General features: G+C 56.2%; 3 protein-coding genes and 1 pseudogene across 9 annotated transcripts in view; 3 read left to right on the top strand and 1 right to left on the bottom strand.

The window, feature by feature from the left end:
- The first annotated feature begins 396 nt into the window (after positions 1-396).
- Positions 397-3,293, top strand: LOC100483421. The gene is made up of 4 exons (XM_034644836.1): positions 397-414; positions 1,056-1,372; positions 1,596-1,694; positions 2,652-3,293. Exons 1-4 carry the CDS (start codon positions 397-399, stop codon positions 3,223-3,225), a joined length of 1,008 nt encoding a protein of 335 aa, XP_034500727.1. The 3' UTR covers positions 3,226-3,293.
- Positions 2,681-24,135, top strand: NAALADL1 (N-acetylated alpha-linked acidic dipeptidase like 1). 4 transcript variants are annotated; one of them, XM_034645302.1, is made up of 20 exons: positions 2,681-2,718; positions 11,654-11,833; positions 11,942-12,022; positions 12,105-12,277; positions 12,359-12,480; positions 12,821-12,943; positions 14,862-15,145; positions 15,241-15,345; positions 17,088-17,173; positions 17,328-17,447; positions 20,758-20,843; positions 20,926-20,989; positions 21,077-21,144; positions 21,364-21,455; positions 21,537-21,627; positions 22,485-22,566; positions 22,648-22,821; positions 22,897-22,984; positions 23,093-23,185; positions 23,530-24,135. In XM_034645302.1, the coding sequence occupies exons 2-20, from the start codon at positions 11,685-11,687 to the stop codon at positions 23,714-23,716; spliced, it is 2,268 nt and encodes a 755-aa protein (XP_034501193.1). In that variant the 5' UTR covers positions 2,681-2,718; positions 11,654-11,684; the 3' UTR covers positions 23,717-24,135. The 4 variants fall into 4 exon arrangements, with proteins under 4 accessions (XP_034501193.1, XP_034501194.1, XP_034501192.1 ...); XM_034645303.1 differs by having other exon boundaries at positions 11,920-12,022; XM_034645301.1 differs by having other exon boundaries at positions 11,654-12,022.
- LOC117796616 lies at positions 6,200-11,011 on the top strand (annotated as a pseudogene).
- Positions 22,847-25,629, bottom strand: part of LOC117796671 (SAC3 domain-containing protein 1-like) — a 5,963-nt gene continuing 3,180 nt past the window's right edge. Inside the window, exons 1-3 of one of the 4 annotated variants that reach the window (XR_004621257.1) lie at positions 25,120-25,604; positions 24,174-24,893; positions 22,847-23,247 (exon numbers count right to left, since the gene is read on the bottom strand). Coding sequence is in view for 1 of the 4 variants with exons in the window: in XM_034645306.1 (XP_034501197.1) it covers positions 24,224-24,811 (588 nt within the window). In the remaining 3 variants the exon portion in view is untranslated. Of the gene's footprint in view, positions 23,248-24,161; positions 24,913-25,119; positions 25,605-25,629 lie in introns of those variants that run through there. The other 3 variants (XR_004621255.1, XR_004621256.1, XM_034645306.1) reach the window with 3 other exon arrangements.

The following is a 25,629-nucleotide window of genomic DNA, read 5'->3' as shown; positions in this document are numbered from 1 at the left end:
CTCATGACATGGGATCCCTGCCACAACCCATGGGCCTATCTAAAGGCCAGATGGAGCTCGGCGTGAAGGCCACATCTGAGGTCACTACCTGCTGTCTGATTGGATTGTCCTCCACCGTCAGGCCTGTAGATGTACAGGATTCGGAAGAATCTGGGAGTGAAAAATGGTGATGATGCCATCTATTGACTTGAGGCCTTCTGCCGCGTGGGGAGAAGCTGCTATCTCAAGCCTGCTTGGTGGGACATCTAACCCCACCACGTAGAGACAGACGCATCCTCAGGCTCAACCCAGCTCTGGCTCCCCTGTGAACCTGGCCGAGGGGGTCCCTGGGGAGGCACGTTTGCTCTGCAGAGAAAAGAGCGGGTCCAGTTCAGACTCCGGAGAGGGGAGGAGAGCATGCGCAAGAGCGTGGAGGTGGGGGCACCGGGCTGGTGTTGGGAAGCGAGGCCCCTGGCCGGTCTGTGCAGACCCTTGTTCGGAGATAGGGAATATCTAGGGGGTTACAAACAAGGGTGTTCATAACACAGGGGCTTGAAGGCCACACTATTTGCTTCTCTGTGTCCAGTTGATAATTTCTACGCCCAAAATGGGAGGGATTCTCCAGTTTTTTACAAGGTTCTACAGGATTCCTTTCAACAGGGCACCCCTTGTGCCCCCATACCTGATAACTTGCATTTGCAGGGACTCAGTTCATGAAATATTGTCAGCATGTAGCATGTTGCCAGATAAAATACAGGCCACCTAGCGAAATTTGAATTTCCAACAAGTAATGAATCATTTTTTTAGTATAAGTATTTCCCAAACATTGCATGGCATATGCTGATACCTTTAAAAGTACTTGGTCTTCATCTGAAATTCAGATTGCTCCGTGTGTCCTTGTATTTTAGTTGCTAAGTGTGGTTACCCTAATCTTGAGGGGTCTGGTTTCCTGGACAGAACTGGGGGTGGCGGCTCTCCAGACCGGAGGCTGCCCCAGGAAAACCAGACAGGGCTGGCAAGGGGGAAACCGGCAGAACGGTGGACACGGCCCGCCAACTGGGTTTCGTGTCCTTCAGTCTCCCAGGGGCAGACAGAAAGCCCACTTCAAGCCCGTGGTGAAGCTGGAGGCAGAGCGTGTTGAGAAGCCGAAGCCAGAAGACCCTCAGGTCTCCGGGGAGCCAGGCTTAGAGGTGACAGGAAGCCCCAGGGCTTACCAAGGCAGAGAGCAGGGGTGGCAGGAAGGGTGGCATTGCCTGGGCTGTGGGGCCGCGGCACCTCCCCCAGAGCCGTCTGCTCCAGAGCAGAAGCCGGACCCGCAAACAGAACCCACCGTGACCTTCCTGTTTACCCTCCTGAGCACGGCGGAGCCCACCGAGTCCAAAGACCCTGAAGAGTAAGGCCGCGTGCATGTGTGCAGGGGAGGGGCGCAGAGGGGGCATCTCTCCGCCAACATTCAGACCTGGGCCAGGGCTCCACCTGGGGTGGGCAGAGGGGAGACCCAGGGGCGGGCCCTGTGCCTCGGGCTGCCTCCCCCCCCCCCCCCGCCATGCTGCCCACCCCACCCTCCCTCGGCCTCTAGACCCTCTGGTTGAACCCTCCCTGTGCACGCGTCCCAGGGACTTAGAGACCCAGGAGTGCCGGTTCCTGGACAAGGAAGACTGGGGGCCCCGGCAGACCTCAAAGGAAATCAGCCATTTGCAGAATGATTGCATGAGGTGAGCTGGGCTGGGCTGGGGCAGGTGGGGGCAGATAGGGTGACAGGGTTTACCCCCACTGAGGTCAGGGCCTAGGGCTTGATGGCTGTGGGTGAGCACCTTCCCTTGCCCCTCTTCCTTCCCTCCTTCCCTCTGTCCAGTGCCTTCTCACTGTTCTGCTCTGTGTGACCTCCTCACTGGCCAGCAGGTCCCTTCCCTCCTAAGCATCACTGTCCTCCTGGGTGAGCAGGACCTGCCCCACAGGCTTGGGGCCACCACTCTTTCCCATCAGTCAACTGCGTGCCGACACACCTGGTCTGCAAGCAGCCTATAGGCCGCCTGTAAGGGACCCCCCCCCTTTAATTGCCCAAGAACTTGACAGGGTAGTTTGGTCAGTGGAGCAGCAAGGGTGGGGGGTCTGGTCTCTGGATATCAGGCTCTGGAGTTTAGGTCTGTGACATTCCATGGGCACTGGCCCCTCTGTGGTGACGCCAGGGTCATATCTCTGGCTGGAGCCAGATATTAGGGAGTGGAGCAGCGCGTGACACGGTCCCTCGGGGCTGAACGTGGGCCCCCATAGCATGGATCTGAGTGGTCAGCACTTTTGTTCACACCCAGAGCACTCAGGCAGGGCCGGTTTCAGGCTTGACTCTCTTGCTGGCCTGGAACCACACAGAATTCTGTCACAGTCCCCACTCCAGCCCAACAGGGTGGAATGGCTAACCAGCACCCCAGAGCGGCCGGCCCTTCTCTTGCTAAAGAAGAGAAAAAACACATGTCATCTCCATCTGGGTCTCCTGCGCCAGTCACTTGGGAAGAACATTCCCTCCCCTCCTGTGGCTTTGCCACGACAAGACCAGACCCTGCTCCCAGGTGGCTGTTCAGGTCACACAGCTCACACAGGAGGTGGGTGCTGGGCCTGGAGGAAACTGCTTAGGACAAGAGCCTGGGGGCTGAAGGGGTCTCTTTCAATTCTAGACTTTGGGAGTTACTGAGCTCTATCCAAGCAGACAACCGGGCCCTGGGGGAGAAGCTGCAAAACCTGGTAAGGCCCTCAGCCCAGGACCCCCTTTCTTTGTGGTGCCTCCTCCCTGCCTCCCAGCCCAGTGAGGCACCTCCGACAGTCCTGCCTGGTCGGGAACCCACCTCTGGGCCCTGCAACCCTTTGTTCCAGCCGACCTTGTCATATGAGAGCCTAAGGAAGGAAGCAAAGGTCCTCGAGGAGGAAGTGAAGGCTGTTCTGGAGGGAGCCCAGGCTGTCTCAGACGGAGCCCACCTCTTCCCCGAGGGTGCTCAGGTCTTCCCAGAGGATGCCCAGGCCCTACAGGAGGATGCCCAGGCCATCCAGGGGGTGGCATTGTTCCAGGTGCACGGGCAGCCCCACTGTGGCCCGTGGGGAGGAAGGGCACACCTTCCCCAGCCGTTCACTCAGCAGCCTGTGCCTGTAGCAACCCAGCTCCCAGCAGGCAGCCCTGTTCCTCCTGTAGCCTGGGGCTCCCACGGCCCACAGACACCAGCGTCAGCCGTGGCCGCGCCCCAGGCTGGAGACTAGACACTTTTCTGGGAAGCCATGCCAGCGGCTCCTCTCCAGGCCACAGAAATAAACTTCTCCAAAGCTGAGCCATCGCTCGCCGCATGTCTGTAGGCCCTGGGAGTCGGGTAGCGCGGGAGGTCACCAGCTCCAGAATGAGCTTGGTCCCTGAGCCCCCTCTGACGTCCCCCACCCCAATCCTTGGTTCTCTGGTGCTGAACTCCCACCACCCCAGAAGCCGTTCCCCGTCTGGTTGGTGTCAGCCTCAAGGGCAATGTCCCAGTGATAAGCGCTGGGGAGGGACTGGAAGGGGGCCGCACCCCTCTCCCCCCAGGACGGAGGACGGAGGCTCCTGGTCTAACTCCAAAGGGCAGAAAGAGACTAGGGAGGGGCGGTAAGAGCCACTAGCCGCCCTGAGACCTTGAATAAATCTCTTCCCCTCTGGAGGTCAAATCAAGGGCGGGGGTGGGGACTGCTGGTGGGAGCTCCACAAGGGTCCAACACCCAACACCCGACAGACAGTATGGAGGCCGCACGCCCTTCCCCAGTGGGCCTCTTCCCGCCCACGGCAGCTGGCTGCCTGAGTTCCCAGAGAGAGAGAGAGAGAGAGAGAGGGAGAGGGAGGGAGAATTCCCACACAACAAAGGAGTGTGCTTCAGTTTTGTTTTGTGAGGAAGATGATGGAGCCAGCAAGCTGACAGAACCAGTTTAATGGAGGCAACGAGACATCGACATATATATGCAGTCAAGGGAGAAAACAGAAGGAATCCTGAAATAAGCTTGCTAAATTAGATAAAAAGGGGTCAGCATCCTCCCGAGCGATTTTTTTCAGAGCCCCATAAACCCTAAGGGTGCTGCTACGTCCCCGGGCAGAAATCCTCTAGTAGGACACGGAAAGGACAGCGGCCATCCTTCTGCCCTCACACCCGTCAGCAGCTCCCTCCCCGCCGGGGGCTCCCAGAGTCCCCACCTCCCACTTCGAGGCCAGTCCTACACCAGCGGCCCTGTTGCTATTTTCCCGAAGGGAATCAGCTGATCCTCAGACTGAGGTGGTTCGTGGGACAGACAGTGAAAGGGTTAAATCAATGGGACCATTGAAAGACTTGTACTAACACAGTGGTCAGCGTGGTCCCATCTGAGCCCGGGAGGGAGCAAGCGCGTGGCACGTGACTACTGCAGGAGAGGGGTCTCTCCCCATCGTCTCTCCACCCCAGACGTCCCTCCAGACAGATGGCCCAGAGGCCGTGGCATCGTCCCGCCCTGAGCGCAGGCCCTGCAGCCACTGCTGTGGACACAGCAGCCCACAGTCCCGCTTCCCTGTCAGGAAGGCCCTTCCAACGGGGGGTCCCACGGCAAAGCTGTGTGGGCCCCCGCGTGCTACCAGGTTTTCTCTCTCTCTCTCTCTCTCTCTCACGCACATACACACTCCCCGAGAGCTGCTAGTCAAAGCAGGCTACTGTGTGGGTCACAAGCTGTGCCCTCTCTGTCATCGAGGCACTGAGGCCCGGTTCGCAAATCAGCCTCCTGTGTCCCCATGATTCCGTGTCTCGTGAGGGGCAGCCCGGGATGCCTCTCCCCGCCCTGACGCTGAGAGGTGGTGCAGCTCTGAGGACAGGAGGCCCTGCTCCTGCGTCCTCCTCTCAGCCCTGCCGCGATGCCAGCCGGCGTGACCTCGACTGAGTAAGCGCGCGCGTGCTTCTCTGACACACGCGGTTAAGCACAGCGGCCACCGCGGAGGCCCTTCGGAGGCCTGGGGACCTAGTGCGGCTTTGCTCAGGGGCTGGCACGCCAGTGAGTGTTGTTAGCCAACTGCCAGCGATCGACACACGCCGCCGCCCCGGCTNTGCTTCTCTGTCACACGCGGTTAAGCACAGCGGCCACCGTGGAGGCCCTTCGGAGGCCTGGGGACCTAGTGCGGCTTCGCTCAGGGGCTGGCACGCCAGTGAGTGTTGTTAGCCAACTGCCAGCGATCGACACACGCCGCCGCCCCGGCTTCAGAGGCCCTGTGAGCGCAGGGTGGGGTGGGGTACCCCAGCAGGCCCCCAACGCCTGCCCAGTCTAAAGGGGCTGCTCTCCCTGCCTGAGAGGGGGCGCATCCCTGCAGCCCGGCAGCATCACCCTCTATGGCATGGCATCATCGTCCGGAAACACCCTGCTCCAGAGGACTGCTGGGTCCCGTGTCAAAACCTCAGGAGGGCACTTGTGTTAGGCAGCCCCCCCTCACGGCTGGCTGAGCAGTCCTGCCGGGGCTCCTTCAGATGGGGCTGTTTCCCAGGGGTTCTGAGCCCACCTTTTGATCCCTTGAGGTTGTCCCGGACACTCCTTAAATCCTAGGGGAGCTGTGCTGGTTCAAGTCAGCTTCTCCTCTGCTTGACAAGCATTTGCTGAGTGTCTCCCGTGTGCCAGGCTCTGTCCTGGGCTCCGGGGTCGAGCGGTGAATAAAACAAAAGCCCTATCCCAGTAGGACTTCCATCCTCAGAGGGGACGAGAAATAATGGGAAGTCAGATGGGGACAGATGTGATGAAGAAACATGGAAGGAGAGAGGGAGGAGGAAGCCTGAGGGAGGTGAAGGAACATGGTTTAGGTAGAGCAGCAGGACAATCTCACGGAGAAGCGACACTGGAGCAAAGATGTGGAGGACCGAGGGAGGAGCCCTGAGGATGGGGCTGGGGGAGCAGGGTTCCAGGAAGCCTGAGCTGCAGACTGATGGTGGAATTGCTCTCTAGGAGCGTGGAAGAGTGAGCAGGCCGGGACCAGGGAAAGACAGCGGGATTGCTGGGCAGTGCTCAGGTTTGCAATCATAAATTTACAGCAAGACCAGTGAGGTCATGTGACTCTGCAGGCACATTCAGGGTCAAAGGTACAGGTGCAGGGTGGGCGGAGAGTCTGGTTTTTTTTCCCAGGGAAGGTGGCCAAGGCAGAGAGGACTCCGGGGAGGCTTTGCAAGGGGCTGGGCCAGAGGGAGGAAACGGGACGTGGGAAAAGCTCGCACCAATGGGTCAGGGCTCCTGGAGGGACCCGAGAACTCTTGCCATCAGTGGGATCAAGGAGCAAAGTAGGGGGGCGCCTGGGTGGCACAGCGGTTAAGCGTCTGCCTTCGGCTCAGGGCGTGATCCCGGCATTATGGGATCGAGCCCCACATCAGGCTCCTCTGCTATGAGCCTTGCTTCTTCCTCTCCCACTTCCCCTGCTTGTGTTCCCTCTCTCGTTGGCTGTCTCTATCTCTGTCGAATAAATAAAATCTTTAAAAAAAAAAAAAGAGCAAAGTAGGAAAAAAGGAAATGCATTTGCTGCCTTAAGTGGTTTCCATCAGCACCACAATCCAGCATGTTCGGGGAGGGCCCAAGGTCCGTACTACCGGGGTGTGGGAGCCGACAAAGCCTATGCCAGGGGTATCGTAGAGGTTCTGCTGGGCCTGCTTGCACGCCGGCATCAAGATTGCTGGGACAGACGCTGAAGTCATGCCCGCCCAGTGGGGAAGTCCAGACAGAACCCCGAGAAGGCGTTGACCTGGGAGAACATCTCTGGGTGGCCCTTTTCATCTTGTGTCGAGTCTGTGAAGACCTTGGAATGATAGCAACCTTTGATCCTGAGCGCATTGCCGGGAACTGGGATGGTGCAGGTGTCCACACCAACTTTGACACCAAGGCCACGCGAGAGGAGAACGGTTGGAAGTACCTTGAGGGATCCATGGAGAAACCGAGCACCAGTACCACACTGGAGCCTACAATCCCGAGGGGGCCTGCATAACGCCCAGAGCCTAACTGGATCCCATGAGACGGCCAACAGCATCGACTTCTCTGCCGGCCAACCGTGGGGCCGCATCCGCATTCCCCGGACTGTCGGCTGGGAGAAGAAGGGTTACCTGGAAGACTGTTGCCCTCTGCCAACTGTGACCCCCTTTCCGGTGACAGAAGCCCTCATCTGCACGTGTCTTCTCAGCGAAGCTGGCAACAAACGCTCCCCGTACAAAAACAAAGTGGACTAGGCTTGCAGCCATCAAACCCCTCCCAGCTCTCTACCCTGCCTCCCCATTTGCCCCTCTCTCGACTGGCCTGGTAGCTGTAACTCAAAGGGTGGAATAGCCAGGTCTTTTTTTTTATTCTTCATGCCCAGGGAATATCTGTTGCTTTCTTTGGCCAGGAGAGAGAGGTCAAGTTCTTAACCTTTTTACATCCCCCCGTTTTTCACGTCACTGAAGTGGTCTAGTACATTAGTGGGGAGGGCGTGGGGAGACACGACCACTGCTTCCATTTAATCAGGCGTGTTTGTCCAAAAGGCGTAGCTCTCCGGACAGAGCATAGAGTTTGTGAAGGGAAGGGGAGGGCTCTTTCTTCGAGGTAGCTGAGTGTTGGGGTGGCGTTACTTACTCTGGGGTCACGTTAGGATTTCCCCTCCTGGTGGGAAGTTCCCCTTCCTGTAAGGTTATAACCAATTTTCCATTAAAAGTGAAACTTAGGAGTCCCACATCGGGCTCTCTGCTCAGCAGGGAGCCCGCTTCTTCCTCTCCCTCTGCCTACCTGTGCTCTCTCTTCCTGTCAAATAAATAATAAAATCTTAAAAAAAAAAAAAGTGAGACTTAGAAGAGAACAAGGCAGGAAAATGCCGCCCTCCCCCCATAAGTCCTTCCCTTACCTGGGGCGAAATGGCCCTAACCTAAAGACAAGCTCAGCGTCAGGATGGATTGACTCACCTTAGAAGCAAAAGTCCTTTTTTTTTTTTAAGATGTTATTTATTTATTTGTCAGAGAGAGAGAGAGCACACACATGCAGGGGGAATGGCAGGCAGAGGGAGAAGCAAGCTCCCCGCCGAGCAGCGAGCCTGACTGTGGGACTTGATCCCAGAACCCTGGGATCATGACCTGAGCCAAAGGCAGACGCTTAACTGACTGAGCCCCCCAGGCTTTGGTTTAAAGACAACATGTACACATGGAGCTTTAGAAAGAAGTTACCAGTCAGCTTGAGCGTGGTACTGACAAGGGGCTCTTAGGATTATTTTCTAATGGCGTCAGCGTGGGCCTTTTGATATATTAACATTTTTTCAAAAGCAAAAGAGAAGTTTAGATTTTAATCCTATCTGTAGGGTTTCTGAGCCTTTGTCTTTCGCTTGTTTGCTTCAACTGTCCCCTTCCCACCTGGGCTCTGTGAGGCGATGGGGACAGCCCAGCAGTTGGAACACCTGTCATTCTGTATCCTGGTGCCTAGTCTCTGGGCGTGAGATAAGCCTTTCCTCTGTTAAGATTCTGAGAAGTCACTCTTTCTTTCATAATAAAAAGCAAACCCCGCCTTCATCCCTTCGCTTTCCCCACTGTGTCGGGCTGTTTTTATGCTGGCTGCGGCAGGCCAGTCGTGGCTTTCTCTTGCCACAACGACTTCTAAGTGCCACGTACAGTAGGTTCAAAGTTAGCTGTTTGTTGTAAACTGTTAACTGCCTGGAGCAGCTCTCGTAAATCAACTTAACATTTGTAGGATCTCTTCTGACTCCATTCTTTGTGTTTCTTTTAAATCCCTTTGTGCCTTTTGATTCTTTTCTTTCCTACCACAAAAGGGAATTTTTTTTTTAAAGAGACAAAGGAAATTCAACTTTACTTGTTCTAGGAATTTTGGAAAACCTATCTTGAGTCATGTTGCCAACAGCTCGTCCCTGTACTTTGAGTGTTTGGAATCTCCGGATGAAGGCATATCGGGCCCTAGGTTTTGTAGCAGGGTACATACCCCAGCCCTCTCCTCCCTGTGCTCCAGACCTTGGCTTTGACTTACAATGCTATAACATGGTCTTAAAAAAATGTTCAGGGAGGGGCCACGCCACCCACTGAGCCAAGATGGGGAAAGGAAAATTGACCATGATTTATGTCCAGTGCCTACAGCAGTGTAGACAGCAGCTGATTCCAACGCCCTGAGCTGGAGTTCTCAGATGTCACACACATGTTACACAATCTTGTCCACGTATCGTGTCTGGAACGTCCCATGTTCAAGCAGCTAAATCCTTCCAGGAGGGGGTGGCGTGGGACACGGGGTGCTGCCTCGTGGTGTCATTACCATGTCTGTTCTTCAACTTATCAGCCGATCTTGATGTCCCTCCCACTGCCTGCCTGCCTCCTGTGTCCTCAGGAATGTGTGTGCTCCCGACGCAGATACAGACGGGCTTTTGATAAGATCCAAGGTCATATCCTGAGTGATTAGTGCTGATAATCACCAGGCCCAAAACTGGCTTCCTGCTGTGCCTCTGTGATGTCACCGATCACGCTAGACCCCATCCGTAGTCCTCCTGGGCTAACATGTAATCCTCCTGACCAGCAGCACACGGGGAGACGGACACGGGAAGGGGAGGGGCAGGTGGCGCCCATGAAACAGGGTTGTGAGCCGGAAGGGGGCTGCTCTGAGAGTGGGCCGTGAAATCACACACACACACACACACACACACACACACACTGTACCGCGGCCTAGCTCCCCTGGCTCTTCAGGCATCTTTGGGACAATCATTGGGCAGAGGCCCAAAGCAGAATAGGCCATGGAGGGAGGGTAGGAGGAGTCACAGCCCCAGGGACCTCCCCAGTCCCGCCTGGCTCTCTGAGGCCTGGAAGCGGGTCAGCGTGTGTACAGAGTACTTGGTGCCTTCCTCTCCCTCTCCCTGTGAGCAGGCTGGGCCATTTGCATGGATGGTCTGCCCCTCGCCTTCTCTGCATGCTGAATGCCTTCTCAATCTTGGGAGATCCCCTCTCAGGTGGAATTCCTCATCCTCCCCACTGGGAACACGCTGGTCCTCCTTTTATGGGGGCACCTATCACATGGTTGAGCCCAAAGCCTGCCTGTCTCCCTGCTGTACTTGAATTTGAGTCTCCCAGGACCTGGACCTGGGCACCTTTTCCTCCTCAGGGCCTAGCATGGGTCTTGTGCAGAGCCAGACGAGTGAAGGAAGCTTGCAGGTATCAGTGCAGGAGTGACTAGATGGACAGAGAGATGGGAGGGTGGGTGGATGGGTGGATAGAAAAGGGGATGGATAAATGGGTGCGTGGGTGGATGGATAGATGGGTGAATAAATAGGTGGATGGATGGCTGAACAGATGAATGGATCCAGACAGAGTCAGGGGATGGAGGAGGAAGTCACCTTGCCAAGGAAAAATGGGCTTCCCTGGCTCTGCCCTCTAGAACGGCTCCCCTCTCTAAGAGTTCCATGTCCTCCCATAAGCTGGGACTCCTGCAGGATACAGACAGAGAATTCTTCCGGATCCCCTTTCTTCCTTTTTTTTTTTTTTTTTAGATTTTATTTATTTATTTGACAGAGAGAGACAGCCAGCGAGAGAGGGAACACAAGCAGGGGGAGTGGGAGAGGAAGAAGCAGGCTCCTAGCGGAGGAGCCTGATGTGGGGCTCGATCCCAGAACGCCGGGATCACGCCCTGAGCCGAAGGCAGACATTTAATGACTGCGCCACCCAGGCGCCCCCTCTTTCTTCCTTTAACGCCAGTCTGTGCATTTTAGGATCCAGGTGAGGCAGGAGTGGCTAAAATTTACCATGCTCCTTTGATGTGCAGACACTGGGCTAGATATTTCTATCGATGTGGTCTTCTTTAATGGAAACAGCACCTGTTTTGTGAAATAGGTCTATTGTCCCCATTTTACAGCTAAGAAAACAGGTTCAGAAAAGCTAAGTGAATTGCCCAAAGTCACACAACCCATGTCCAGCAAGGATGGCATTTGGTTTTTTGTTTTGTTTTGTTTTGGGTTTTTTTGTTTTTTTTAATGATTTTTTATTATATTACGTTAGTCACCATACAGCACATCCCCGGATTCCGATGTAAAGCTCGATGATTCATTAGTTGCGTATCACCCAGTACACCATGCAATACGTGCCCTCCTTACTACCCATCACCGGTCTATCCCAATCCCCCACCCCCCTCCCCTCTGAGGCCCTCAGTTTGTTTCTCATAGTCCATAGTCTCTCATGTTTCATTCCCCCTTCTGATTACCCCCCCTTTCTTTATCCCTTTCTTCCCCTACCGATAAAAGGATGGCATTTGAATTCAAAACCTCCTCCAGCAGCCAGGGCTAGATATGCCAGGAATCAAACTACACTGAGGAGGGGCGCCTGGGTGGCTCAGTCTGTTAAGAGTCTGCGTTTGGCTCAGGTCATGATCCTGGGGTCCTGAGATCGTGCCCCGCACGGGGCTCCCTGGTCAGCGGGGAGTCTGCTTCTCCCTCTCGCTCTCTCCCTGCTCATTCTTTCCCTCTCTCTCAAATAAATAAAATCTTTAAAAACTATATTACAAGTGACACTGAGGAGACAGAGGTGGGGATGGCCGGGAGTTGGCCCAGTCTTGCTCTAACAGGGGCTCTGAGTCCCCATTCGGGCTTGGCCTCCGTTTTACTGAGAGATCTGGCTGAGACCTTGTCGCTATCTGGGCCTCAGTGTGCCTGTGTGGACTTGATACCCCTGGGGGTCCCTTCTAGGTGACTGATGCAGAAATTGAGGCGGCTGTGAATGCTCCTGGCTCTCCCTGCAGGATGCTCCCCGACTCTCCCTGCCAGCTGGGGGCCAAAGGGCAGGGCCACCCACAGGGTAATGGTTAACTCGACCCGACACCCATCTATAAGGAGTGACCCCAGCTTGCCAAGACTCCACAGGATGCAGTGGGTGAAGGTGCTTGGGGGGGTGGTGGGGGCTGCTGCCCTCGTGGGGCTGGGGATCATCCTGGGTCACTTTGCCATCCCCAAAGGGGCCAATGTCCCCACTCCCAGCGTCTCCCAGGACCTGGACCTGGAGATCCTCGAGACCGTCATGCAACAGCTGGATGCCAACAGGATCCGAGAGAACCTCAGGTGAGAGGGCCGTCCCCGCTCCCCTCCTGCTCGCCAGAGACACCTCCCTAACCCCCGGCTTGGCCCTCTGTCCGCCCTGCAGAGAACTCTCCAGGGAGCCTCACCTGGCCTCCAGCCCCCGAGATGAGGCCTTAGTGCAGTTCCTGCTGCAGCGCTGGCAGGACCCGGAGTCGGGCCTGGACTCAGCCGAGGCCCCCGCCTACGAGGTGCTGCTGTCCTTCCCCAGCCAGGAGCAGCCCAACCTTGTGACCGTTGGTGAGGTGCCGTGAGGCTCTGGGGACGCCTGTGCAGTGGGGAGCCGCCAGGCCCAGCCCTGACACCTGCTCCCTTCCACAGTGGGTCCCACCGGCGGGGTCCTCTTCTCCTGCCGCCAGAGTGAAGAGAACCTGACCGGGGAGCAGGCGGGGCCCGATGTGATACCGCCGTATGCTGCCTACGCTCCCCCGGGAACCCCGCAGGTGGGCCTGGAACATCCCCTCCCCAGTTCCCTCTGGCTGCACCCCAACTTCTCCCTTCCTGACCCGGGGCCCCTACATGCACACTCCATTGCTACTCCTTTGGCCCATCACCTAGTCATTCTGCAAACGCTAATGGCCCCTACTCAAGACCAGGCTGGCTTCCAGGTACCTGGACACAGAGAAAACCAGGGGTAACTCTGTTTCTGGGGAGCTTCCACGCTCTGGGTGAGGCGGGAAAACAGAATCCAACTCCATCACCCTGCCACGCAGCCTCGCCCTCCTTTCCTCACCCCCTTTTTTCCTGGGCCTGGCTCTGATGATCACCTCCTCTTGGGACCAGGGCCTCCTCGTCTATGCCAACCGTGGGACGGAAGAAGACTTTCTGAGTCTACATACTCAGGGCATCACACTGGAAGGCACCATTGCTCTGACCCGCTACGGGGGTGCAGGACGGGGGGCCAAGGTGAGTGGCAGCCCCCAGGGCGGGGAGCTGGGTGGGGGGGCTGGGGTGAGGGCCAGCTGCCGACAGGAGGCAGGGACAGGGAGGGGACAGAGCAGGGCTGGGTGGTGTGCAGAGCCCTGGGCTGGGGCGGAAGAGGCGAGCTGTATTTGTACCGTTACCACTCATGATGCGCTGTGTGACCCTGGATGCCTCCCCTACACCTCTGAGCCTTGGGAAATAAGTGGATCAGGCAGAATGTTCCACCTTGCTATGCTGGAGTCTAAGTTCTCCTGCGGAGTAGTTCTTCTGAATATTCAACTTAAATCCCTCCTGTTGCCTCCCTCCCAGCCCGCATCTTTTCAGCTAAAAATTTTGACTAAGTATGTCACGTCCATGGTTTTTTAAAAACGTGGGTTTGTTTTCTCTTTAATTTAAAAAGGTATAGAGTGAGGGAAGGGACCAGGGATTAGTGTTTCGTGACTACAGTTTCAGACTGGCAAGGTGAAGAATTCAGTGGGTGGTGGCGACAGCCGTGTAATAACGTGCACGTCCTTCACCCTGCTGAACTTTGTGCTATAACATGGAGATCAGGCCGCCTGGTGGCTCAGACAGTTAAGCCTCTGCCTTCAGCTCCGGCCATGATCCCGGGGTCCTGTGATCGAGCCCCGCATCAGGCTCCCTGCTTAGTGGGAAGCCTGTTTTTCCCTCTTCCTCTGCCTGCCGCTCCCTCTGCTTGTGCTCTCTCTCTCTCTATGTCAAGTAAATAAATAAAATCTTCAAAAAAAAAATGAAGTGGAGAGTGCCATAAATTTTATGGTATCTGGAAAAAGAAAAAAAAAAGAAAAGAAAAGAAAGAAAAGAAGAGAAAAGAAAAAAGAAAAGAAAAGAGAGAAGAGGTGTGGTGGAGTTATACAGATTACAGAATTTTCAGTTTTAAAAAGAAGTTGAGAGTGGAAAAGTTCTCCATCCTCCAAAGAGGTAACCACTTTTTTTTTTCTTTTTAGTTTATGGGAGATCTGCCCACAGTTTCTTTGGAAAAGGCTCATATGAATATGTATTTTTATTTCCCCCTCTTTTTCTATGAAAGCAGCATACTGTATCCACCTTCAAGCTATGCTTTTTTTCACCTTAATACATCCCGGAGATTGTTCTCAGTTGGTACATAAATTGCATCCTTGCTCTTTTTCTTTTTTTGAGATACTGTTTTGTTTTTATGGTGCTAAAATAGAGCAGCATAAAATGAAATCTAATCTAATTATAAAATAAATCTTTAGGGTTTAACCCAGGGGCCTTAAGTTAACCTTTACAATGTTGTGGAACCATCACCACCATCCATTCCCAGGACTCTCGTTCATTCCAAAAGAAACTCTGTGCCCATTAAACACTCACGCCCTTCCTACCTCCTCCCCAGCTCCCGGTAACCTCTAGCCCACTTTCTAGAAACGTACGAATTTGCCTGTTCTAGAAACTTCACGTAAGGGGAATCACACACTATCTTTGTGTCTGGCTTCTTCACTGAGCGTCAGGTTTTCAGGACCCACCGGTGCTGGGTTAGCGCGCCGCTGCTTTTGAAGGCTGAGTGATATTCTCTTGCACGCCGGGCACACCGGCTCGTCTGCTCCTTCTGCCGGTGGACGCATGCCGCTCCCACCTGTGGCTCTGGTGCCCCAGGCTTCAGGAGCACACGCTCCTCTTCCAGGCAGCCGCACGGCGGTCTGTGGCCGGACGCCTCCGTTTCTGCACCAGCCGCGCTGCCAGGCACCAGCCCACCTCTGCCCCAGGGTCTTTGCCACCTCCAGCAGCGTGGCAGTGAACAATTGGTGCTAACGTCCTCCTGCCCGTGGGAAGATAGATTGGCCATACTGAGGAAGGAAGCGGGGAGCAGGCCCTGAGCCCGCCTCCCCCGTGCCCTGAACACAGCTTCATCCACCCCCCGCAGGCTGTGAATGCCGCCAAGTATGGGGTCGCTGGGGTGCTGGTGTACACGGACCCCGCAGACATCAACGATGGGCAGAGCTTCGCCAACGAGACCTTCCCAAACTCCTGGGGCCTGCCTCCGTCTGGGGTGGAGCGAGGCTCCTACTTTGAGTATTTTGGGGATCCCCTGACTCCCTACCTTCCAGCCAATCCTTCTTCCTTCCGCCTGGACCCCAATGCTGCCCCTGGATTTCCTCCAATTCCCACTCAACCCATTGGCTTCGATGATGCAAAAATCCTTCTCTGGTAAGCTCTGGTGCCCCCCCGGAGTCCCCTGCTCCCCACCCCCCGCTCCAGTGGCCCCCAACCTTCAATCCCCATACCCTTCACCTCCTCCCCAGTAACCTCCAGGGGACCTTGGCCCCAGATGCCTGGCAGGGAGCACTGGGTTGTGACTACAAGTTGGGGCCTGGCTTCCGGTCTGACGGTGACTTCCCAGCAGACAGGTGAGGTGGGGCCCCTCCTCCTCAAGGCTCCTCTCCTCTTCCCTTGTTATGCTGCCCTGCCCACCTCAAGCCCTAGCCTTTCCCTTTCTTCTCTCTCCCCACCTTCCCTTGCCTCCAGACTACCTGTCCTGTTTTGGGGGAAGCCAGTGAAAGCTGCATGGCCCACAAGGCCCTGCAGAATTTCACCCCCACTTCACCTCTGACCTCCACGCTCCAGCCACCCCCTCTCTTGAACATGCCAACCTCATTCACAAACCAACACCTCCGTACTTGCTGTTCCATCTGCCTGGAACACCCTTCCCCACACTCCTGCCATTCCTGGCCAGCACCAACCTCCCCACCTGCCACCAGGTATCCTCTCACAGGTGGGCCTGTTAGTGTCCTGCCCACGCAACTTCACCCCTGCAGTGGCTCACTTCCTCAGACTTTGTCTCGCTCCGGGGAGGGAGGTCCCAGAAGGGCGGGGCTGTGTCTGTCCCAGTCACTGCCCAGTGCTTGCCTATGCTAAGTATCCAGTAAGTATTTCACTGCGTCCGTGAAAAGAACTGGAGAGGAAGAGCGGGGCTTGCTTCCTCTTTTTTTTTTCCCCCTTTCTGGTGAATAGAGGACATTTAATATTTCTGTGGTGGTCAAACAGAACACAGGTGGGGAGTAGTACATAGGGGAGGGGCCGAGGGCCCCCTGCCTCTCAGGAGGGGTGGCTTGTGCAGGGGTGTATGTGGGGGCTTCTTGGAAAATAGTCCATGGAGTCTTCTTAGCAAAGGGGCCTGGCCTGAGGTATCATGAGCATCCAACACAGCCAGTCCTTGGCCAAAATGGGGTCCCTCATAGGGGGTCCGTGGAGTCTCACCTCTCTTCCAGCTCCTTTGCTGGAATCCGCACTCCAGCATGATGGGGGACTTGGTCCTAGTGAGGGGTCTGGAGAGCATCCAGGAAGCAGCCCAGGGTTGGGACCAGGGCTCAGGGCCCACGGCCCGAGGAGCTGAGAACCGCTAGGGCTGTGCACCTTCTTTCCCTCTGCCCTTGTTCCTTCTTCCAGGCGGCCCAAGAGCAGAGTGGGGGTGAGCAGGGCCCCCAGCCTCTGCTGAGGCCCAGGGACCTCAGGGTGGGGTAGAGGAAGGGTGGAGACAGGGTCTGGGCCACCAATAGACACTGTAAACTTTCATTTAAAACTGTAACTTCAGGGACTCCGGAGTGGCTCAGTCCATTAAGTGTCTGCCATCCGCTCAGGTGATCCCGGGGTGCTGGGATCCAGTCCCACATCACACTTCTTGCTCAACGGGGAGCCTGCTTCTCCCTCTGCCTGCCTCTCCACCTGCTTGTGCCCTCCCGCGATCGCTCTCTCTCTCTCCCTCTGATAAATAAATAAATAAAGTCTTAAACAAACAAACAAAACACCTGTTACTTAAGTGGAGGGAGGGCTTCCAACCTGGGGCCAGGGGGTGGAGCAAGGAGGCGGAGCAGGGGGTGTGGGAGGCGGCAGAGGAAAAAGCCCACAAAAAGCTTTAGTTTTTGCTTCCGGCATAAGAAAGGTCTTTGGTCATCGGATCAACTCGGGTTGGGGGTGTGGAGGGGAGGGCAGGGAGGGGTGCTGAGGGAGGGCTTTGCTGCCTTTCCAATTACTTGTGGGCCAGAGACTTGGTGGTGTCCCTTTCTTGCTCTGGGCCTCAGTTTCCCCTGCACTGGGTTGGGAGGGGGAGTGGGCAGGCCCAAGACTCTGGTCGCCTCCTTGCCTCCCCAAGCCAGGTGAACGTGAGTGTCCACAACCGCCTGGAGCTGCGGAACTCCTCTAACGTCCTGGGGATCATCCGCGGCGCCGTGGAGCCCGGTGAGCGCCCGCTCAGACCTCCCTGACACCCTAGAGCCCCGCCCCGCCCCGCCCCGCCCCGAGCATCCTCTGACCACGCCCCCTGCGCGCCGCCCGCCGGGCCCCGCCCACACTCGCTCCTCCCGGGTTTCTGAGTCTCTGCTCTTCTCGCCAGACCGCTACGTGCTGTACGGAAACCACCGGGACAGCTGGGTACACGGGGCCGTGGACCCCAGCAGTGGCACTGCCGTCATCCTGGAGCTCTCCCGAGTCCTGGGGACCCTGCTGAAGAAGGGTGAGGCGGCCCCGGTGCCTGGTCTAGGGACTGTCCCAGCAGGCGGTCACGTCCAGCCCACACCTCCCTGAGCTCGTAGGCGTCCTGCCCCACCTCCTCGGCCTCACGCTCCAGTGCCCACTTGTGCCAAGCCCGAGGGCCCCGGGGGCCGACCTGCATGGACGCCAGCCCTGGCCTCGTTCAAGTCGCCCCGTGGGATATGGAGACCTTGTGAAGTGGCCTCCGAGAGCCTCCCGTGCCCCTCCAGCGCCGCCCTGAGCAAGGCAGTGCCCAGGCTCTGACTTCGGGGGGCCTCAAGCCCAGCTGAGGCAGGGATAACAGACAGTCGTTAATTCAAGAGACCCAGAACCCGGGATCATGACCTGAGCCGAAGGCAGCCGCTTAACCGACTGAGCCCCCCAGGCGCCCCTGGTGTGGGATTTTAATCAGAAGAGTGACTTGATGGAGTCCCAGTTGTACACACGTTCTCCTGCTCCAGTGGGGGAGGTTGTGGGGACGAGTCAGAGGCCTTGTCATCCTCAGGGCCCGGAGGGATAGTGCAGCTTGGGCCAAGGTGGGGGCTGTGGGAAGGAGGTCTGTTGATGACAGAGATGAGGGAGAGGACAAGGGGAGGACTTCCGGATCCCCAATTTCTGGTTCGAGCAACCTCGTGTATGGCAGTGCCATTTATGAAAAACAAATCAGGGTCAGAGGGCAGATCTAGGGGGAAGAAAGTGAATTCAGTTCTTCACATGCTGATTTTTTTTTTTAGCTTATTACAAATTGTAGTAAAATATACATACCATAAATTTTACCTTTATTTTTTTTCTCTTTTTTTTAGAGAGAGGGAGAGAGAGAGAGAGAGAGGCAGAGAGAGAGAATCCCAAGCAGGCCCCATGCCCAGCACTCAGCCCAACACGGGGCTGGATCCCACAACCCCGAGATCATGACCCAAGCTGAAATCAAGTTGGACACCCAACTGACTGAGCCACCCAGGCGCCCCTAAAATTTACCTTTCTAACCATTTTTTTAAAAATATCATTTATTTATTTGAGTGAGAAAGAGAGTGAGATCACGGGCAGAGGGGAAGGGTAGAGGGAGAAGCAGACTCCCTGCAGAGCTGGGAGCCCGACTCAGGACTTGATTCCAGGACCCCAACCGACTGAGCCACCAGGCGCCCTCTAACTATTGCTAATGTACAATTCAGTGGCATTAAGTATATTCAGTGTCGTACACCCATCACCACCAACCATCTGTAGGACTTTTTCACCTTCCAGTACATATAACATCCCTAAATTATAACTATATAATTTGAATTGATACCAACTTAATCTCACACAAAAGCTCTAGTCCTGTAAAGCTCTGCCCTTCCCCTTTATGGTACTGATGTCACAAATTACATGTCCGTTTATGCACGTGTGCCCATTCCCATAGTGATTTTGAGGTGCCTAAGGGACATTCCCGGGGACAGGGCAAGCAGGGCAAGCAGGCAGTTGAAGGGGCTGATCTCCAGGGTCGGAAAAGAGACTCCAGAGAGAAACTGAAGAGCTGGTGACATCAATGACACGTAAAACCAACAGGTTGTGATTGAGATCAACTGAGATCGGAGGTGGATGCGGGGGACGAGCTTGTGGAGAGAGGCTGGACTTGTGGCTTTCCCCTCTTCAGTAGTGTAGAAATTTCTTTTTTTTTTTATTTTAAAGATTTTTATTTTTATTTATGTGACGGAGATAGAGACAGCCAGCGAGAGAGGGAACACAAGCAGGGGGAGTGGGAGAGGAAGAAGCAGGCTCATAGCAGAGGAGCCCTGATGTGGGGCTCGATCCCATAACGCTGGGATCACGCCCTGAGCCAAAGGCAGACGCTTAACCGCCGTGCCACCCAGGCGCCCCATGTAGAAATTTCTGTCTCTGTTGTTCAAGTGTTTTCTTTTGAAATAATTCCAGACTTACACGAGATTTGCCAAGATAGTACAAAGGAGCCTTGGACATCGTTCACCCAGACACTCCTGATGTTATGATTTTACCATGTTGGCTCTTTCTCTCTGTATTGTTTTCTGGAGTGTTTAAAAGTTGCAGAAATGCTGCACCTTTACCCATAAACTTATCACGGCATTTCCTGAAAATAAGGACATTTTCTTTCATGGCGGCAAGATAATGATCAGAATGAGGAAATGAACAATGTTGCCAACTGTTCTTATGATGACCTCTAGAGCAAAGAAGTTTCTGACACAAGGGTCAGTGCAGGATCTCCCATTGCCTGTGTGGTAGTGGCGTGTGTCATATGTGATAGTCCCTTCGTTCTTGTCTTTCACGATCCTGAGGTTATTTTGTGGAGCGTCCCTCAATCTGGAATCGTCTGATTCGATTCAGGTTATGCATTTTGGGCAGGAAACAGTGTGAGAATTTGTGATGGTAGCATAGAACCCTTAAATACTTATACAATTTTCATTTAAAACAAAAAGCTGAGAGGGGAGCCTGGGTGGCTCGGTCAAGGTTAAGCGTCCGACTCTTGATCTCAGCTCAGGTCTTGATCTCAGGGCCGTGAGTTCAAGCCCCAAGTTGGGCTCCACGTTGGGCTCCACGTTGGGCTCCACGTTGGGCTCCACACTGGGCATGGAGCCTACTTAAAAAGATAAAATTAAAACAAAGCGCTGAGAAATGATCAAAGGGTACTGAATTGGAACTGGAGATGGGAGCAGAACCAGGAACATGCCGTGCTGTAGGCTGCCGGAGGCTGTGGAAGGCAGTGTGGCCAATTCCTTAAGCCCCTGGACTCGAGAGCCAGACCCTGGACTTGAACCCTGGCTCCATGCCTACCAGCTGTGTAACCCTGGGCAAGTCATTTAACTTTTGTGCGGCTCAGTTTCATCTGTGAAATGGAGACCACAAGGGTCTGTCCCTCAAAGTGTTGTTGTAAGGACTGGCTCAAAATGGATAACGCTTAAGGAGAAACTCACTCCATTATCGAGAGGAGAAGGTTGCGGGAAGGTTCAGCCTCGGATGCGGGAAGCAGACAGTTGGGGTGGAGGGTCCGGAGGTCTACCGAAGGCATACCGCTAAGGAAGGGGGAGCCAGGGCATTCTGGCAGAAGGGACCACCTGAGATTGGTATAGAGGGCAATGTTGGGGGTTCCCAGCACGGGCGGGAGGCTGGGAAAAGGAGGGCGGTGCCTCGGAGAAGGCTGGGCTGGAGACGCAGCGGGACCTACCCTCTGTCACTGGCTGCCCCGCCCTGGCCGGCCCTTCCTCCTCTCCACGTTCCCATCCTGTCCCCCAAGCCACCCCGAGATCCGGCGACCCTGTCCTCCAGCCCTTTATCTCCCTCCCCAGGCACCTGGCGTCCCCGCAGATCAATAGTGTTTGCGAGCTGGGGGGCAGAGGAGTTTGGGCTCATTGGCTCCACAGAGTTCACCGAGGTGAGTTAGGCCTGCGGGGCGGGCAGTGGAGGGATCCCCGAGGCGGGGCCCGGCCGGGCTCACGTCGGGCCCCCACCCGCAGGAATTCTTCAGCAAGCTGCAAGAGCGCACCGTGGCCTACATCAACGTGGACATCTCGGTGTTTGGTACGGCGCGGGGGGCGACTGGGCTGACCCGGGGAGGGGAAACGAAGGGGCGGCGGCCCGAATAGTCTTTCTCTGGTCTTGCCACAGCCAATGCCACTTTGAGGGCGCAGGGGACGCCCCCGGTCCAGAGCGTCATCTTCGCCGCCGCCAAACAGGTGAAAGGAGGGCCGGGCGGGGACGACTGCCAGGGCGGGGTGGGCGGGGCTGGGGCTGGTCCTTATTAGAGGGGCCTGGCGGTGGGACTGAGGCTGGGGGCAGGCCTTGTAGGACCCGCAGGCCTGTGCTTAGGATGGAGACTCAGGTGGGCCCGGCGGGGGACCTCCTCTTGGGCCTGGGGAGGGGCCAGCCCCAGACGAGATTCCCCTCCCGGTCAGATCCCCGCACCAAACCCGGTGGGTCTCAGCATCTACGACAACTGGATCCGGTATTCCAACCGTAGCAGCACAGCCTACGGCCTGGTCCCCAGGTGAGCCCAGGGCCAGGACAGGGGCCCCGGGAGGGCGGGCTGGCCCAGCACCCTCCAGCCTGACCGTCTTTCTTTTCGCAGCCTGGGCTCTCTGGGCGCTGGCAGCGACTATGCACCATTCATTCACTTCCTGGGCATCTCCTCCATGGACATCGCCTACACCTATGACCGGGTGAGTGGGTACCCCTCTGTCCCCCAGCTCATTACGTTGCTCCCCCAGCCCCTTCCTCTCTTAGAGCCTCTCTAGTGCAGACTGAGTCGGGCTCCACCACTCAGTAGCTGTGCTCCCTCCGCCAAGTTTCTTAACCCTTTCTGAGCATGTTTATGCTCGCCTATTATTTTATCAAATTTAAGATATTACTGACAACATTGTGATATGCACTCTCGGAGGGGGGCCACACACTGCCAGTTAGTTGCAGGATGACACTGACTTAAAAAGCATCCTGGGGCTCCCGGTGGGCTCAGTCCGTGGAGCGCGCAACTCTTGATCTTGGGGTCGTGAGTTCCAGCCCCATGTTGGGTGTAGAGATTACTTAAAAAAATAAAATCTTAAAACAAAAGAGGCATTCTGATTCCAGAGATCTTAAAAAATGAAAAAAATGTTTACCCCAGAGTAGATTAAATACAGTATGAAACAGGGATGGATTCATAGCATTGGTGTGCAGGCTGAAATGAGGTAAGGGATGTGGAGTGCCCAGCTTGTCTCCTCCTGCTTGATGCTCCAAAACGCCCTTTCTCCCCATCATGGCCATACCTCTCCTGGGCGGTCGAGCTGGGATTTGAATCCTCTCATCTGACTCCCAAGCCTCAGGCTCTTCTCCGTCATGTGAAATGGGAAACTGGCAGCTGACCCAGCTCTGCCGCTATTAGCTGTAAGGTCAGGCTGGTGACTTAATCTCTGAGCCTCAGTTTCCTCCTCTGTAAAGTAGGAATTATGATTCGAGATAATGTCCCTGTGTTGTAGCTCACTGTTGGTACACCTCCCCCCCTTCCCATCCCAAGCCTGTCACCTTGGCTTTGTTCCCCTAGAGCAAGACCTCAGCCAGGATCTACCCCACCTACCACACAGCCTTCGACACCTTTGGTTACGTGGACAAATTTGTGGACCCTGGTGAGGAGGGGGCAAAGGGATCCTGAGGCTGGGGGAGGATGAGCCGAAGACTGAGCCCTGGCATGGTCACCCTCCCTGCAGGCTTCAGCAGCCACCAGGCTGTGGCCCGGACAGCAGGGAGCGTGCTTCTGAGGCTCAGTGACAGCCTCTTCCTTCCTCTGAACGTCAGTGACTATGGAGAGACCCTCCGAAGTTTTCTGCAGGCTGCCCAGCAGAACCTTGAGGGCCTGTTGGAACAGCATGGCATCAGTCTGGGTACGGAGCCCCCTTGACATGGGGGTGCGGGGAGCCCTGCTCCTCCAGGGCTGAAACGCTGGCTGTTCCCCACAGGGCCCCTGGTGACTGCAGTGGAGAAGTTTGAGGGGGCAGCCGCGGCCTTGGACCAACACATATCCGCGCTGCAGAAGGGCAGCCCTGAGTGAGCAAGGGCAGCAAGCAGGTGTCTGGGAGGGCGGCATCCGGGGCAGGATGCAGGCTGGCAGCCGGGCTGCTGGTTCCGGGGTGACGAAGGTCCTGCCGCTTCCAGCCCCTTGCAGGTCCGGATGCTCAACGACCAGCTGATGCTCTTGGAGCGGACCTTCCTAAACCCGCGAGCCTTCCCCGAGGAACGTTACTACAGGTGAGTCTGTTCCGAAGCTCCCGGCAAGTGCAGCGGGGTGAGGCTGGGCAGTGGGCACCCACCTGAGGGAGGAGAATCCAAGAGTTTGCTGGCCTTCAGAGCACAAGCCAGCCCCTTGAAACAGCTGGGGAATCCGGCTCAAAGGATGGGAGGCAATCAGTCAAGGTCACCCTGGAACTATAACCTGGATCTCTCACCACCACTGCTGGAAGGGACCCAGCTTTCGGAGGCAGTGGGGAGGCGCCTTTGTGCCTTGCTATCCACAGATGAGCCCGTTCCAGGCCGAAGCTCCTCTCTTTCCTGGTCCCTGAGTGACTTCACTTCTCCCCCATGTCTCCCGGCAGCCACGTGCTCTGGGCACCCCGCACCGGCTCTGTAGCCACATTCCCCGGCCTGGCCAATGCCTGCTCCAGGGCCATGGACACCGGCCTTGGGTCTGCAGCCTGGGCTGAAGTGCAGAGGCAGCTCAGCATCTTGGTGGTGGCCCTGGAGGGCGCAGCAGCCACCCTAAGGCCTGTGGCTGACCTCTGACCCCAGCTCCCCACCGTCCTTCATCCTAACGTTCTCCTACTCCAGTTTTTCTTGGGTGTGTCCCGGTCTTCCCTAATGCCAACCTGAGGCACAATCGCGGGACCCTATCAAGCTTCGGAGACAACAGCTTAGGGTCTCACCAGTTGTGGACACCTGAGGGGAGTAAGAAGCCTTCCTCGTTCCGGGTCTTGGGTGGCGGAGGGTGAAGAACAGGAGACAGGAATGGTGGGGTGTGGGTGGGTAAGGATGGGATGCATAATGACAACCAGAGATCACCAGAGCCACCCCTCAGGGACCAGCAGGGAAACTGAGGCCCGGTATGGGCAGTCTGGGTTCTTCTCCCCATATACCCCTATCGTGTTTCAACTCCACCCTGCCCTCCCCTGAATAAACCAAGCAGAGTTATTGTCCCTACAAAACAAGTTCCTTTAATTGTGTAAATTACGAAAAAAGAAACCTGAGTGCTTAGATCCAGTCCTGGGCTCTGGGAGAGGGCAGGGCTCCTCCTCATGCTGGGGACTTCGATCTGTCCACACCCTCATCTTCTTCCTCTGCCATGACCACCTCCTCCAGGGTGCGCCCTGCAAGTTTGCTCCCCACCAACACTTTGCAGGTCCCAGCAGGCGGCAGCCCTTCCTCAGTGTAACGACCCCTGAGAAACACAACTCTTTCCTGTCCATCCAAGGGCAGTCCGTGGGCCTGGCACAGGTCCCGCGCCTCTTCGGGCCCATCCAGGGCCAGCAGGCGGACCATGAAGCCCAGAGGCAAGGTCTGGCCTTTGGGGGTGCTCAGGGCACGAGCGAGGCGGGCCAGGGCTCCCCGGCGGGCACGGCCTATGTGGCACCGGACCGCGCAGCTCTGCAGGTAGGGCAGAATCCGGAGCAGGCGGAACAGGCGGGCGGCGTTGCCTTCGCGAAAGGCGGAGTCCACAGCCAGGGCCCTGCGCAGGGCCGGGCAGGAACGCAGGGCCTCAGGGAGCTGCAGAACCTCATGAAGGGCCTCCACGGAGCCTGTGAGGGCAGAAGCCAGAGTGCGAACTCCTCGTCTTTCCCATCCCGGGCACCTTCCATCCCATCCCGCCAGGCCTCCCCCCATCTCTCCTCCCAAAGCCTGGGGTCCTCAGCCAGGCCCACCTCTGGCCTGCCACCCAGCTCAACTCCGACCTTGCCCCACCTACCTTCCACTCTGGCCACGCCCTTCNGAGCTGCAGAACCTCATGAAGGGCCTCCACGGAGCCTGTGAGGGCAGAAGCCAGAGTGCGAACTCCTCGTCTTTCCCATCCCGGGCACCTTCCATCCCATCCCGCCAGGCCTCCCCCCATCTCTCCTCCCAAAGCCTGGGGTCCTCAGCCAGGCCCACCTCTGGCCTGCCACCCAGCTCAACTCCGACCTTGCCCCACCTACCTTCCACTCTGGCCACGCCCTTCCCCTGGGCCAAGCTCACCTTCCCTCCCTCTTTTTTCCATCAGCCCCTTCCACAGCCTTATCTGAATGAGTCGCCAGAGCCCCTTCAAACAGTCTGCAGCCAGACTGGATCCACAAAGCGAGGCATTGTGTTTGGATGAGGGAGACAGGCCCAGATAAGTTCACAACTTGCCTGAGGCCGTCTTAGAGTTCAAATGTAGGAGAATTTGACACAACATAATCCAAGTTTCAGACTTCAGACCCACAGCCCTTTCTCCACTTGCCCTAGCTGCTGCACAGATGAGGAAGCTGGCTCAGCGGTCCACCCCGTAAGGCCTTTTCCCCGAGGACATTCTGCCTCTGCTTCCCTTCCACAAGAATCATGCACACCGGAACCTTGGGCCACTTTTGTAAACTGAGGCTTCTGACCCGTTAGTGGGTTTTGAAACCAAGAGCATTTTATTTTTAAATTTTTTAAAAAAGATGTTATTTATTTGTCAGAGAGCACAA

This window comes from Ailuropoda melanoleuca, chromosome 16 (genome assembly GCF_002007445.2).
Source record: "Ailuropoda melanoleuca isolate Jingjing chromosome 16, ASM200744v2, whole genome shotgun sequence".
In the NCBI taxonomy this organism is placed as follows: Eukaryota; Metazoa; Chordata; class Mammalia; order Carnivora; family Ursidae; genus Ailuropoda; species Ailuropoda melanoleuca.
Note: the sequence above shows the minus strand (reverse complement) of the source record. Positions and strands in the feature narration are given on the sequence as shown.

Excerpts from the sequence above, each read along its gene's own strand:
- LOC100483421 (XM_034644836.1), top strand. Across the intron at positions 1,373-1,595 it reads GAGTCCAAAGACCCTGAAGA|GGACTTAGAGACCCAGGAGT; the intron begins GTAAGGCCGCGT and ends CACGCGTCCCAG. Across the intron at positions 1,695-2,651 it reads TTGCAGAATGATTGCATGAG|ACTTTGGGAGTTACTGAGCT; the intron begins GTGAGCTGGGCT and ends TTTCAATTCTAG.
- NAALADL1 (XM_034645301.1), top strand. The coding sequence starts at position 11,685 with ATGCTCCTGGCTCTCCCTGCAGGATGCTCCCCGACTCTCCCTGCCAGC. Across the intron at positions 12,481-12,820 it reads CTCCCCCGGGAACCCCGCAG|GGCCTCCTCGTCTATGCCAA; the intron begins GTGGGCCTGGAA and ends TCTTGGGACCAG. Across the intron at positions 22,567-22,647 it reads GGACAAATTTGTGGACCCTG|GCTTCAGCAGCCACCAGGCT; the intron begins GTGAGGAGGGGG and ends CCCTCCCTGCAG.